Here is a 13,493-nt window from a genome sequence, read left to right as displayed (position 1 = left end):
TAACAAGTCAAGGATGAGGGGGCATCAATGGAGGCAGGGAAAGGCATTGCAGGGCTGTGAACACAGGGAGGGCATGTTTAATGGAACATAAAAGTTTAATCCCAGAAAACCCCTTTAAATTGAGAGCCACTTACTCCTTAAAGAGGTTGTCCAAGTTATATTTATTGATGACCTATCCTCAGGATTCATTTTAATGGGACGGCTTGGGTGTAATTACACCTGCTCACCACTGCAGATGCAACGGCTAGAAGGTAAACAGTGAAGAGATGGCAGCACTGGCACGGCGCGCGCCTCCTCTTTAAACAGCTGATCGGCAGGGGTGCCGGGTGTCGGACCCCCGCCGATCTGATATTAATGACCTATCCTGAGGATAGGTCATCAATAAATATAACTTGGACAACCCCTTTAATTCGTCTTGGTAGGAATAAATTCAAGACTTGGCCTATATTCATGACCAGGTCATTTTTATCATCTCAGGAGAATGAACACAACTAAAATAAAAAATAAATTAAATTCAGTCCCCTTCCAGTTGCAGCCAATTTTGCAGTATATAGGGGCACTTTTTTAGTGCAAGGTGTTTGCTATATATAGATATTTTTTCTGGTTTAGTTATTCATATCATTTTTTAAAGTTGCTTCCTCCATTCGTCTCCACTCTACTTCCCAAGTTAAAATGTGAGTGGGGGAGTTGGATGAGAGATATTTTTACACAAACCTGAACTTTCACATTTTGTTGGTTGAGAATGTAAAGGATTAACATACCGGTTCTTACAAGAAAAAACATAAAAGGGGAGAAAGGATTTCAGCAAGAAAAAAAGTTGTCTGATTAGGGTAACAACTCCACGTTTTTCCTGCCCCAGTTCCCATTATGCAGAGAAGTGTTGATGCATGCTACCAAGCTATTTTTGTACATTAAAATGAGAAGTTTTCCAGAGCTAATTATTTCAATAAAAGGGCTATCCCAAATATGCATTGTTTTCTCCAAAGAAAGAAGCTTTATCAGTAGTGTGTCCAGCTCCCCAGCCGCAGAGGGAAAAGTAGTATCACACATCAGCCACTCTAATTTAATGCATGGCTGAGCCTGTACTATGACATCCATTGCTTGTGGACTAGAAAAGGTATTTTCTATGAGAGTGCTGGCGATGTGCGGTCCGCAAAATGCAGAACGCACATTGCCGGTGTCCGTGTTTAGCGGATCCGCAAAACACATACGGACGTGTGAATAGACCCTTAAAGGGGTATTCCAGTTTCACAATACTGATGACCCATCCTCAGGCTAGATAAATGCAGACTGTATCAGCAGCATCTCACATCGACTTTTATTCGGACTTCCTCAGACTAGGTCATTAATATATGATGATGGCTCCAGCTCTCAGTACCTTCTGCACAGCTGTTTGAAGGGCCGCAGCACTCAAGCTGCATTCTCTTCAGTGTTTACCTGCACACCGTGTACGTCATAGTGGTGGTGCAGTGTAATTGCGCCTCGAATGGGATAAACTGCTGTAATTATACTGCATCACCACTACAATGTAGACTGCTCGCAGTGAAAAGAGGATGCAGCGCTTGCATGAGTGCCACAATCTCTTAAAATCCCTGATTGGCACTGATCTGAAATTCATGACCTATACCGAGAATAGATTAAATAATTTAGTAATAGTAGTGGAGGACTTCTAGGTAGGCAATGATATCACATAAAACTACAGTTTAAATGGAAGTTATATAACAAAAAAAAAAACATCCACCCCAGTCTTTGCCTAATTCTGGAAATGTTAGAGTCTGTAAATTTTAGACCATGAACATGCTAATACTTTGTGGACACCCTTTGCAGAGGCTCTGTTGTAAACCAAGAAGACTTGTACCAGGCCCTGGTCACTGGGCAGATTGCAGCCGCTGGTTTAGATGTAACAACTCCTGAACCACTGCCAACAAACCACCCGCTTCTCAACCTAAAAAACTGTGGTAATGTTTTTATACCTGTTATATGTGGCAATACTTAAGAATGTGTTTTTTTATAAACTGTAGTGCTAGTCTTTAGAACAGTTTATAGGAGTTAAGTAGACATCGCCAACATCTTTAGTTTCTAGTGTGGCAGATGTAGTTCCAAATTGGGAATAAGGAGCTGTGTACATGGGCCAATCCACGGGGCAGTGATCGGGAACAAACCGTGCATTGCCTGCTCGCGTGAGCTGCACTTACATGCAGCAGTCATCCTCACTGTATGGGGATGAACGACCACTATTATAATAACTCATCCCTTACAGATTCAGTTTGTTGACAGCACATTCCTATTTATACAGGGTGATGTGCTGCTGACTATGTGCCACATAAACATCGGCCAGTTAACAGGAACGAGCAATTATAGAAACATGTGTTCCCGATAATTGACCCACTCTTTGGCCCATGTAAAAGGGTGTTAATTTGCTTGTAAGAAGTCACTGAATAATAAAAGGTAATTAACCCCTTCAAGACCAAGCTAGTTTTTACCTTCAGGACCAGGCCATTTTTAGCAAATCTGACATGTCACTTTGTGGTAATAACTTTAAAACGCTTTTACTTATCCAGGCCATTCTAAGATTGTTTTATCGTCACATATTGTACTTCATGACAGTGGTAAAATTCAGTCAAAAAATTTCATTTTTATTTATAAAAAAAAAAAATACCAAGTTTACCAAAAATCTGGAAAAATTATCAAATTTCAATTTTTCGACTTTTATAATACAGTAATACCTCCAAAATAGTTATTCATTTATTTTGGGAATGCCATTTTATTTTTTGGGGATGTTAGAAGGCTTAGAAGCAAATCTCGAAATCTTTCAGAAAATTTCCAAAACCCACTTTTTAAGGACCAGTTCAGGTCTGAAGTCACTTTGTAGGGCTTACATAGTGGAACCCCGACCATAAATGACCCCATTGTAGAAACTACACCCCTCAAGTTAATCAAAACTGATTTTACAAACTTTGTTAACTCTTTAGGTGTTTCACAAGAATTAAAGGAAAATGGAGATGAAATTTCTGAATTTCACTTTTTTGGCAGATTTTCAATTTTAATCTATTTTTTCCAGTAACAAAGATAAGGGTTAATCCGTGAAAAGGGTTGTTGAGGCTCACCTGGTCTTGTGTTGGAGATAGACACGGACATACGCCGGGAACTAAGCGATGAACAATTTCAAATAAAGAGAAATCCAGCTTCCAAACAACGTGTTCAAATGAGTAAGGATCTGTATGGAATGATCTGAAATGCGTAGACTTGGATATACATGTTGGATTTTAAGCACTTATTTATTAAAGTTTGAACACGTTGTTTGGAAGCTGAATTTCTCCTCTTTATTTGAAAGCAAGCGTTAACACCCAAACAAAACTTAATATTTATTACCCTGATTCTGTAGATTACAGAAACGCCCCATTTGCTGTACGGGCACACAGCAGGGCGCAGAAGGAAAGGAACGCCATATGGTTTTTGGAGGGCCATGTCACATTTGAAGACCCCCTGATGCACCCCTAGAGTAGAAACTCCCAAAAATGACCCCATTTTGGAAACTATGGGATAAGGTGGCAGTTTTGTTGGTACTATTTTAGGGTATATATGATTTTTGGTTGCTCTATATTACACTTTTTGTGAGGCAAGGTAATAAAAAAAAAAAATAGCTGTTTTGGCACCGTTTTTACTTTTTGTTATTTACAATGTTCATCTGACAGGTTATATCATGTGGTATTTTTATAGAGCAGGTTGTTACGGACGCGACAATAACAAATATGACTACTTTTTTTTGGTTGTTTCAGTTTTACATAATAAAGCATTTTTGAAATTTTTTTTGTTTTTTTAGTGTCTCCATATTCTGGGAGCTATAGTTTATTTTATTTTTTTTGGGCGATTGTCTAAGGTAGGGTCTCATTTTTTGCGGGATGAGATGACTGATAGATTGGTACGATTTTGGGGTGCGTTGTAATGTAAGGTGACAAAAATGTCTTTTTTTACACTTTTTTTTTGGTGTTCATCTGAGGCGTTTAAATCATGTAATATTTCTATAGAACAGGTCGTTACGGACGTGGCAATACCTAATATGTCTACTTTTATTTAATTAAAGTTTTATACACTAATATTTTTGAAAAAAATAATTGTTTTAGTGTCTCCATAGTCAGAGCCATATTTGTTTTTATTTTTTTGGGGCGATTGTTTTAGGTAGGGGCTCATTTTTTGCGTGATGAGGTGATGGTTAGAGTGGTACTATTTTGGGGGGCATACGCCTTTTTGATCGCTTGGTGTTGCACTTTTAGTGATGTAAGTTGACCAGAGAAATTTTTTTTTTAGCACAGTTTTTATTTTGCTTTTTTGACAGTGTTCACCTGAGGGGTTAGGTCATGTGATATTTTTATAGAGCCGGTCTATACGGACACGGCGATATATGTCTACTTTGTTCCCTATTTTTTACATTCATTTTTTTTTTACACTATTTTGGAAAAAGGATGCTTTTTTTTATTATTATTTTTTTTTATTTGAAACTTAAATTTTTTTTCATCTTTTCAGGGTTTAATCCGTTTCAATTCAGTACAATACATTCTGTATTGTACTGAATTGAACTGTCAGTGTCTCACACTGTGAGACGCTGACAGTTGCCTAGGAGACCCAGCGCTCATGCTGGATCTCCTGGGCTTCCGTAGGTTGGCAGCTCCGATGCTACACAGGCATCGGGGCTGCCATGGCAACCATCAACCCCCTGCCAGCGCGGGGGGGCGATGGAGTCAGAGGGAGCCCCCTCCCTCTGTATACTCCGCACGTGCCGCGGTCAGCGCTGACTGCCGCAGGTAAAAGGGTTAATCCGCCGGCATCACCGCACACACCGATGCTGGCGGATAAAGCAGGAGTCCGGCTATCAGTAACAGCTGGACCCGTGCTGCGGATCGGGTCCTGCACCCGCCCGATCCCATCACGTACATGCACATGAGGATGCGGCAAGGAGCCACATTCGCTCATGTACATGATAATGTGGGAAGGGGTTAAGATAAAATAACTGGGTCACTGCAGAATAATACCTCTAAAACATAACTTTTAATCTATAAGTCTTGTGGCAGGGAGTCTGAACCATGTTGGCTTGAATGGGGCAATTTTTTTAACACCTTCCCTGCTTTTTAACTTTTTTTTTTTAAGTAACTGTCCAGGATTACAAAAATATGTCTTTCTTCTAAATACCAGCACCACACCCATCCATGGATCGTGTCTGGTATTGCAATTCAGCTCCATTGAAGTGAATGGGGCTAAGCTGCAATACCACTCACAACCTGAAGACAGGTGTGGTGCTGTTTTTGGAAGAAAGTAGCCATGTTTTTCTAATCCTGCACTGCGCACTAAATCTGTGATGTCTGTTCATGTGTGGATAGTTAAAAGATTACATATATTCTTGAGGATAAGCAGATTAATCTTTTTATGCTTACAGTTATTTTACCCCATATTGGAAGTGCTACCTACAGTACACGGAACACAATGGCTGTACTTGCGGTAAATAATCTACTGAAAGGCTTGGCTGGGGAGGAGATGCCTAGTGAACTCAAGATCTGAAGCTGTATGAAATATAGACAAGTATACAAAGAGACCAACTGGATGCAGCGCGTTTCTGTAATGACTTTTAGTAACTATCTGTAGCTTTAGGGTCCATTCACACGTCCGCAAAATGGGTCCGCATCCGTTCCGCAATTGTGCAGACCCATTCATTTTCAATGGGGCCAGAATGTGCTGTCCGCATCCGCAAGAAAATAGAACATGTCCTATTCTTGTCCGCAATTTTCAAACTTAAATTTACAAGAAAAAAAACACCTTAAATTTACAAGAAAAGGCATTTTCTATGAGAGTGCCGGCGATGTGCGGTACGCAAAATGAGGAATGCACATTGCCGGTGTCCGTGTTTTGCGGAAAACACATACGGACGTGTGAATGGACCCTTATTAAACAGGTTCACAAACTAAGCTGTTAGGCCTCTTGCACACAAACGTGCATCCGTACCTTATTCACACATCAGTGTTTTGGTCAGGGATTTCCATCATTGATTGTGAGCCAAAACTAAAACTGGAGCCTCCATGGACATAAGGTATAAGGGATAGACCTGCACCTGGTTTTGGCCTCCAATCACTGACTGTGTGAATAAGGCATAATTTACAGTTTCCTATCGCCTGGTCATTAAGTGGTTAAAAGTACCTTTGCCGTTATTAGGTGACCACTTTTAATAATTCCTAAACATAACAGGTTTTACAGGCCTGTCCTGGTTTCAGATTCTTTCTCCTAAGGCTTCTTCCACAAAAGCGATTATGGATTGTGTCTGGATCTGTTCAGGAAAAAAAACTATGGATTTTCATGCAAGTTCAGTCAGTTTTTTTTTTTTTTTCCCCATCTGGATTGCATGCATTCACAAGCGTAAAGAATAACATTCTGCATCTAACATCTCCTAACAACCATCAGCGTAAAACACACTGCATCGTGCACTTCTATGGGTCACAGGCTGAGGAAAGACACACAATCTAGAATATGCTGCATGAAAAACAATACTCATGTGCACAGACCCATTGAAGTGAATGGGTCCAGATGCGACGCATTCATTTCACGCATCGCACCCGGACAGAAAACTTGCTTGTGTGAAAGAGGCCCAAAACATATTCTTAGTTGTCACAATAAACCTGCCTCACTAAGCTGAGGATGCATGCTTGCCTGCTCCACGCTGCTTGCGTGTTTTTTTTTTTCCATACTCCACTCCCTGCACATCCGGCGCAGCATGGTCAAATGCTCTGCTGCAGCCAATGACTGTCTTTAGCGGTAACATGACCACAAGTGGCACCTTACTGCTGAAGCCCATGTTGTGCCGGATGTAAACGGTGCAAAATATGAAAAAAAAAAAAAAAAAACGGGAGCAGGCAAGTATGAATCCTCAGCTTAGAGAGGCAAGCTGCTGGCAGTTGCTAAAATGTCATGATTCTCAGAGAATCCCTGTAAGGGGTGAGAATAGAAGTGTTTAAGACTTATTAAATACATCATGAACAATTGTCTGTTTTCTGTTTGCATCTATTAAAATAAAAGTCCTCAAGTGAAACCACAGAGGCTATAGCGCACAAGTAAACACACTGGCAATGGAGATCCTTTATTGGAAGGACTTAAATATTGTCTTCAATTGAAAAACGTAGTTTTCAATAACTTACTTGAAGGAAGGAAACAATACTTACCAAAAAATGGCTAAAAATGCATTCAGCTGCATTATAGGTTTACATGGTTGTACAGAAATGCCTGGTAAAACAGTATGTTAGTATTCAGGTATCAGTTTACATAAAACATACATAAAGAAATGAAGAACTTGCACCTCAAGGAGAGGGGATTTTCCCTTCCAAGACCAGATACTTTGTCCAAAAGTCATTTGCTTGTTCGTTCACAACACACGCTGAGTCTTTCTACTTTAGATAAGTACGAGGAGATGCTGCTACATCACACAACATGAGATCAACTGGTCTTGCAGAAGTGGTGCTAAAGTTAAAGCAACGTTGTGGGAAGATTACTGTTTTGCCACCTCAGGCAAGTAGTCTTGGAATGCTTATATAAATGGCTGGACTGACTAAAGCGTTTGCCGCACTTCAGGCAGGCGTACGGTTTCTCACCGGTATGTACTCTGATGTGCTTCTTACAGTCTGTTAAAGTCAGGAAGGTTTTACAACAGATTTTACAGGCATATTTGCGGGCCCCCTCTACCACCAGCACATTATGCTCGGAGAGAGCTTTCTTGCACTTAGACAGAACATCTGCAGAAGCCCTGGTCAACTGTGGTGGACCCTGTTGGGAAGTGTTCCCATTATCATATGAGGAATTTGACCCGTTCATCATATGTTGCGAATTGGAAGGGTTATCCTGTAGCTGAGCGCTCCTTACTGATGTTACGATAGGCATTTTGGGGGCAATGCGGCGATAATTTGGTAAGTTAAATGCGCGGCCCCTAACATTGCCCATGATAGATCTTGACATAGAGTGAAGTCCTAACCCGGACCTTGGGAATTCCACTCCAAACGGGTCATTTCCACGGTAGTTAGAGGACTGAACACAGGGTAAACTCATTACATCCTGCATAGGACGAGCAAAATGAGAGTCAGGCCCATCACCGAAAGGGTTATCCATGTGAGACATCATATTAGACGAATGACCGCTGGGTCCGGACTCGGGGCTGATAAGGTAGGACACCTCTCCATCCATTCTACAGTCACTGGTTGTGTTGGGAATGTTATCATCGCTGTTTTGACTTAAGCTGAGGCTGCCATTTCTGTTCTTATTAAGAAAATTAGAAATGCTATAAGAGGATTTGTGCTCTAAGCTAGCAGTCACATCCAGTATATGGATATCTCCCACCCTATCAGTACTTGACTGAGGGTCGGAGAAACTACGATCGCTGCTTTCTGGGCTCAGTTCAATCTTTTCACCGTTTGCAACGCCTTCTACTTCAACAGGCTCACTCCCTTCTGCTTGGGATGTTACATCACTGACCTCATCTTGGGGCTCCGGGGAGCTCAAAGGCTCAGATTTAACAATAACTCTCATGTGGTCTTTCTCATCTATTGTAATAGTCTCAGAAGTATATATTGTTTTATTACAGGACTCTTGGCCGTAGCCCGTTTCAGAGGCCGTCTGAGATGTCATTGAAATGAGGTTTTCCCCACCATTGTCGGACTGACTGGGCACTTGTGTGTCTTCTTGGTTACTGTATGACTGATCAAATATGATAGCACCATCCTCCTGGTTGTCAGGGGCAGAATCCGATTTTAAATTGTCTGCAATTTTGATAGAATCAGGAGAAAAATATTCTTCACGAGAATTAACCATCGACTGAATACTTTCATTGGTAACATCTGTTATGAGGCATTCTTCAATGGAGGTCCTCATGCGCTGTCTAGCCCTTTCCTCAGAGGTTTGCTTTCTTTTATGAAGCCTTCTTATTGGAAAGGTGGCCCTCTGCTCAACCATAGTATTCCGAACTGAGGAGCTCATCGAATTCTGTTGCTGCGGCGACTGATCTTCATTACCCTGGTTGGAATTTAAGGCAGAGCTAACTATGCTCAATCCCAGCTGTTGAAGCATGAAAGACCTCTGCATTCTTGCACTCTGCTCCTGAGATCTCTCATTTGGAGAAGACATGGGCAATGTCCTCGTCGTGAGATAATGCTTACATGCTTTCACTACTGAATTCAGGTGGAGGTGAGATGCAGCCAGTAGGACATCCATCACGTTGCTCTCCCCAAGCATAAGAGTGGATGTATACATCATGTCAATCAGGGCCGCAAAGGCTTCAGATGTTACCACCTCACTGTCCAGCTGGATCATGTTCATGCTCTGGTCACCCTCTGCCACAGTAAATAGAGCGCGGAAATGAGTACTGCATGCGGCCAACACAGAGCGGTGAGCTTTAAAATGTCTACTGCCCACGACTATTACACAGTCACAAAGCTGGCCCTGGAGACGCTGGTAATTGAGCTGCTGAAATGTCTGCTCAAAATGTCCAGGAAAATCCATGTTCCTAGAAAAAAAGGAAATGCAAAGTCAGTACATAGCTTTAGGCGAGGTGCATGTCGTGGATGTTCAAAAGCAAAAAAAACATTACATTCTGAGAAATAAAAAAAAATATTGCAAAAGGCACAATACTAATATAATAAAACAAGGATCCGGAGTGCAGGGAGGACCCAGGCACTGGTGGAATGGCAGTGGCGAAGTACAGATGAGGTGCGTGTACATTCTGCTTATTTTTTTTTAAACCCCTATAATGTGAGAGTAAGGCTCTATTCACACGTCGGTAGCGTGTTTTGCGGATCCGCAAAACACGGACACCGCCAATGTGCGTTCCGCATTTTGCGGACCACACATCGCCAGCACTAATAGAATCTGCCTATTCTTGTCCGCAATTGCGGACGAGAATAGGACATGTTCTATTTTTTTTTTCGGGAACGGAATTGTGGACCCGGAAGTGCGGGTCCGCAATTCCGTATCCGGGCAGCACATCGTGCAGCCCCATAGAAATGAATGGGTCCGCAATTCTGTTCCGCAGAAATTGCAGACGTGTGAATGGGGCCTAAGTCTTTGCTCCCATGCACGCTACTGGATCAGTTTTGAGGTTCGCAAAACGTGGATTTGCAAAATACAGATGCAGTCCGTGTTGCATACGCATTTTTGCTGACCCATTAACTTTAGAATGGTCTGCATTTTGTAGACAAGTATCGGACAGCATTTGCTTTGTCAATGGATGGACGTAACAGTACAATAGAACAAAAAAAACTATTTTTAGGGGTAAGCCAGGGCAAACAAAAAAAAAAACCTTCCCCAGGCTTCACATGCTGTAAAAAAAAATACAGACTGGGGAAAGTTTTTTGTGCTTAAATACCTTTTTAATGTGGGAATAAGCCTAAGGATGGTAGCATACACCGCTTTTTGGGCAGTTTTTTTGAACCAAAGCCAGAATAGGATCCAGGAAGCAGTTTAGTGCTTTCTTCATATTTCTCATTCCTTTCCAACCCCCTTCTGGCATCAGGAACTGCCACAAAAAGCTGCAGGCCGCTTCAAGGAAAGGACAGATCAGAGGAAATGACTAAACCACAGAAGGCAAAACGCACTACGTGCTATTCGCAATTGTTTTTTGTCAACCCTGTGTCTTAAAAAGCCCCACATTTTACCAGATGATGGAGCAAATCACAGATGGGAAACTGAAGATGAAAATCATACTGAGTGTATAATACTCCATTTCCATTCATGATGGAACCCCACAGAGATAATATGTGCGCTAAAGGATCGCTACAAGACTGGCACCTCTATGCCAAGAAACAAAACTATCCACAGCGATCACAATGAGAGAAAATAGATGGGCAACTAAACCAGTTTCTTTGCCCCATTTTTTTTTTTTTGGGGGGGGGGGGGGGGGTATACTTTATTTCAAAATTGCATCTTCAGCTTGCAGCTTTTGGCTCGGATCCACAGTAAAAACCGCACACGAGTACGCCGCATTTGTTGTGTTTTTATTGCCACTTCCCATTCATTTCAATGGGAGATGCACACACAGGGCATGATGCTTCTTTTTTCCAGCACAGTATGAAGCGCACCAGAAAAAATAATATATACTGTTTTTAATTAAAATGAATGGGAAGCTGTTTGGAGTTATTTTTTGGTGCCGATTCTGGCATGGAAAATGTGACAAGATCAGAGGCAAAAAATAAATTTTAAAAAAATCGGATTTGTATGCATAGAATCTGCATTATTCATTGTGGATTTTCTGTTTGTTAACAACCATTGAAGTCTAGGGGGAAACCCCTCTACAGAAGGTGCAGAATCACACAATTGTCATGCTGCAGATATTAACATCCGCACAGAAGGTCAGTTCCCACATGTAAAAAAATATGCATAGTGTACCTGGGATTTGTCAAATCTCATTCACTTTGCTGGTGCTGCGGTTTTTCTGCAAAAAAAAAAAAAAAAAAAAAAAAAAAAAAAAGGGCCTAATGCACAACATATGCAGGTTAGCCTTAGGATTTTGTGGGCAGAACGGTGGCTCAGTGGTTAGCACTGGTGCCTTGCAGCGCTGGGGTCCGTGAGCCCCATTGGGGTCAGTTGGATGCTAATGTCTGTATATAGTAGCGCTATATAAGTGCCACACAGAATCCGCCTCCTATTGTTGTCAGGCTTTGCTGCTGCCCATACCACCATGGGTTATTTCCACACGGATTTGATAAACCGCACCAAGAAAGGACATGATATCGAATGGGGCTAAAGCAGTGAGCGGACCCACCACATTAAAAATAGCATGGGGAGTTTTGTGGGGGGAAAAACAAAACAAAAAAACAATGGAAAGAAATCATTGATGGACATGTGACTATCTTTACTGGAAATACACTGCGCAGCATGCAGCGCTATTTTCTGTGACAATCCGAACTCCACTGTTGTCTGTCACCTCTTGAAGTCCCTTTTAGAATAATGTTACTTCTAACAGTGGGGGCCATCAGTCCTAACATAACAGACACAATCCTGCAACACAAATGTGAACACTGCCATACTACATCCGTCAGCCCCACTGATCCCGGCTACACTATATGTGTACATGATCTCTACAAGCACATACAGGACCCACTAGATGCAATGCACATACAAGAGACATATAGATTACCCATGATCTCTACAAGCACATACATAACCCCCCTGTACATACATGAGACATGTAAATGACCCATGATCTCTACAAGCACATACATGACCCACTACACACAATGTACATACATGACATGTAAATGACCCATGATCTCTACAAGCACATACATAACCCCCTACACACAATGTACATACATGACCCACTACACACAATGTACATACATGACATGTAGATTACCCATGATCTCTACAAGTACATACATAACCCCCTACACACAATGTACATACATGACATGTAGATTACCCATGATCTCTACAAGTACATACATGACCCACTACACACAATGTACATACAAGAGACATGTAGATTACCCATGATATCTACAAGCACATATATAACCCCCCACACAATGTACATACATGAGACATGTAAATGACCCATGATCTCTACAAGCACATACATAACCCCCTGTACACACAATAGACATGTAAATGACCCATGATCTCTACAAGCACATACATGACCCACTACACACAATGTACATACATGAGATGTAAACATATAACGGGGCTGGAGGGGGCAGAGCTCTGGGTAGCAGGAGGCGTCACCCCAGGCACGTCTCACCTGTGTCTTAGGCCCAGGGCCTCGGTCACACAGCGGCCTCTTTGTGCTTCACGGCTCCCCCGGTGCTGCTGTTCTTGGCCGCGGCCTCCTCCACAACCTCCGGCTACCGGACGTGACGAGCGACCCGGGGAGGGAGAGCACAGCAGACAGGGGGAGGAGAGCCGGCGGGAGGCGGGAAGCGAACGCAGACACCAGCGCTCCAGACAGCGCGACCTCCTCCTCCCGTTCACTGACAGCCAGGGACGACGCCGCTCCCTGATTGGTCTCGGGAGCTCGCGAGATTACACTTGTTGTCCGCTCGGTACTTGCGCGCTCCCGCGATAGTGGAATTCGCGTCGTTGTCGCCGGTTGTGTCAAGTAAACAAACGCAAGGTTGGCTGCACAGCCATGTCATGCGTTCACAGACAGAGCCGCATCCAATGGCCACGCCTGGCGCGTGTGCGCGCTTCTCCATATCAATGGCCCATTGTGAGGAGGAGGTTAGACCACGCCCACCCGGTGCTGTAGTCGCCACGCCCCTCCTGTCATCAGGTCTAATTCTTTATGCTGCAGAGCCGGTCGGTGCGTCGCATTGCTCCTCACACTGCGGAGTGCTGCTCCTCACACGCCTGTGCGGCACTTGTTCTCTCAAGGCTGCTGTTTTTCTGTTAAGAGTTCTTATAATGGATGAAAAAAGATTGAAAACTGGGTGTTACCTTTATGCTTTGTCAAAGAGGTGTGTGAGCACTGA

General features: G+C 42.6%; 2 protein-coding genes across 3 annotated transcripts in view; one reads left to right on the top strand and one right to left on the bottom strand.

Moving 5' to 3' along the window:
* Window positions 1–5,734, top strand: part of GRHPR (glyoxylate and hydroxypyruvate reductase) — a 42,761-nt gene extending 37,027 nt beyond the window's left edge. Inside the window, exons 8-9 of the mRNA XM_040417356.1 lie at window positions 1,828–1,958; window positions 5,432–5,734. Coding sequence (XP_040273290.1) covers window positions 1,828–1,958; window positions 5,432–5,553 — 253 coding nt within the window. The 3' untranslated portion in view covers window positions 5,554–5,734. The remainder of the gene's footprint in view (window positions 1–1,827; window positions 1,959–5,431) is intronic.
* Window positions 5,735–6,383: 649 nt separating this feature from the next.
* Window positions 6,384–13,182, bottom strand: ZBTB5 (zinc finger and BTB domain containing 5). Of its 2 annotated transcripts, XM_040417355.1 has the most exons (3): window positions 12,764–13,182; window positions 11,407–11,452; window positions 6,384–9,529 (listed from the first exon to the last, which is right to left on the bottom strand). In XM_040417355.1, exon 3 carries the CDS (start codon window positions 9,523–9,525, stop codon window positions 7,504–7,506), a length of 2,022 nt encoding a protein of 673 aa, XP_040273289.1. In that variant the 5' UTR covers window positions 9,526–9,529; window positions 11,407–11,452; window positions 12,764–13,182; the 3' UTR covers window positions 6,384–7,503. The 2 variants fall into 2 exon arrangements, with proteins under 2 accessions (XP_040273289.1, XP_040273288.1); XM_040417354.1 differs by lacking the exon at window positions 11,407–11,452.
* Window positions 13,183–13,493: the final 311 nt, after the last annotated feature.

The sequence above is a fragment of the Bufo bufo genome, chromosome 2, assembly GCF_905171765.1.
Source record: "Bufo bufo chromosome 2, aBufBuf1.1, whole genome shotgun sequence".
Taxonomy (NCBI): Eukaryota; Metazoa; Chordata; class Amphibia; order Anura; family Bufonidae; genus Bufo; species Bufo bufo.
Note: the sequence above shows the minus strand (reverse complement) of the source record. Positions and strands in the feature narration are given on the sequence as shown.

Coding starts and splice junctions, on each gene's coding strand:
- ZBTB5 (XM_040417355.1), bottom strand. CDS start 9,525: ATGGATTTTCCTGGACATTTTGAGCAGACATTTCAGCAGCTCAATTAC.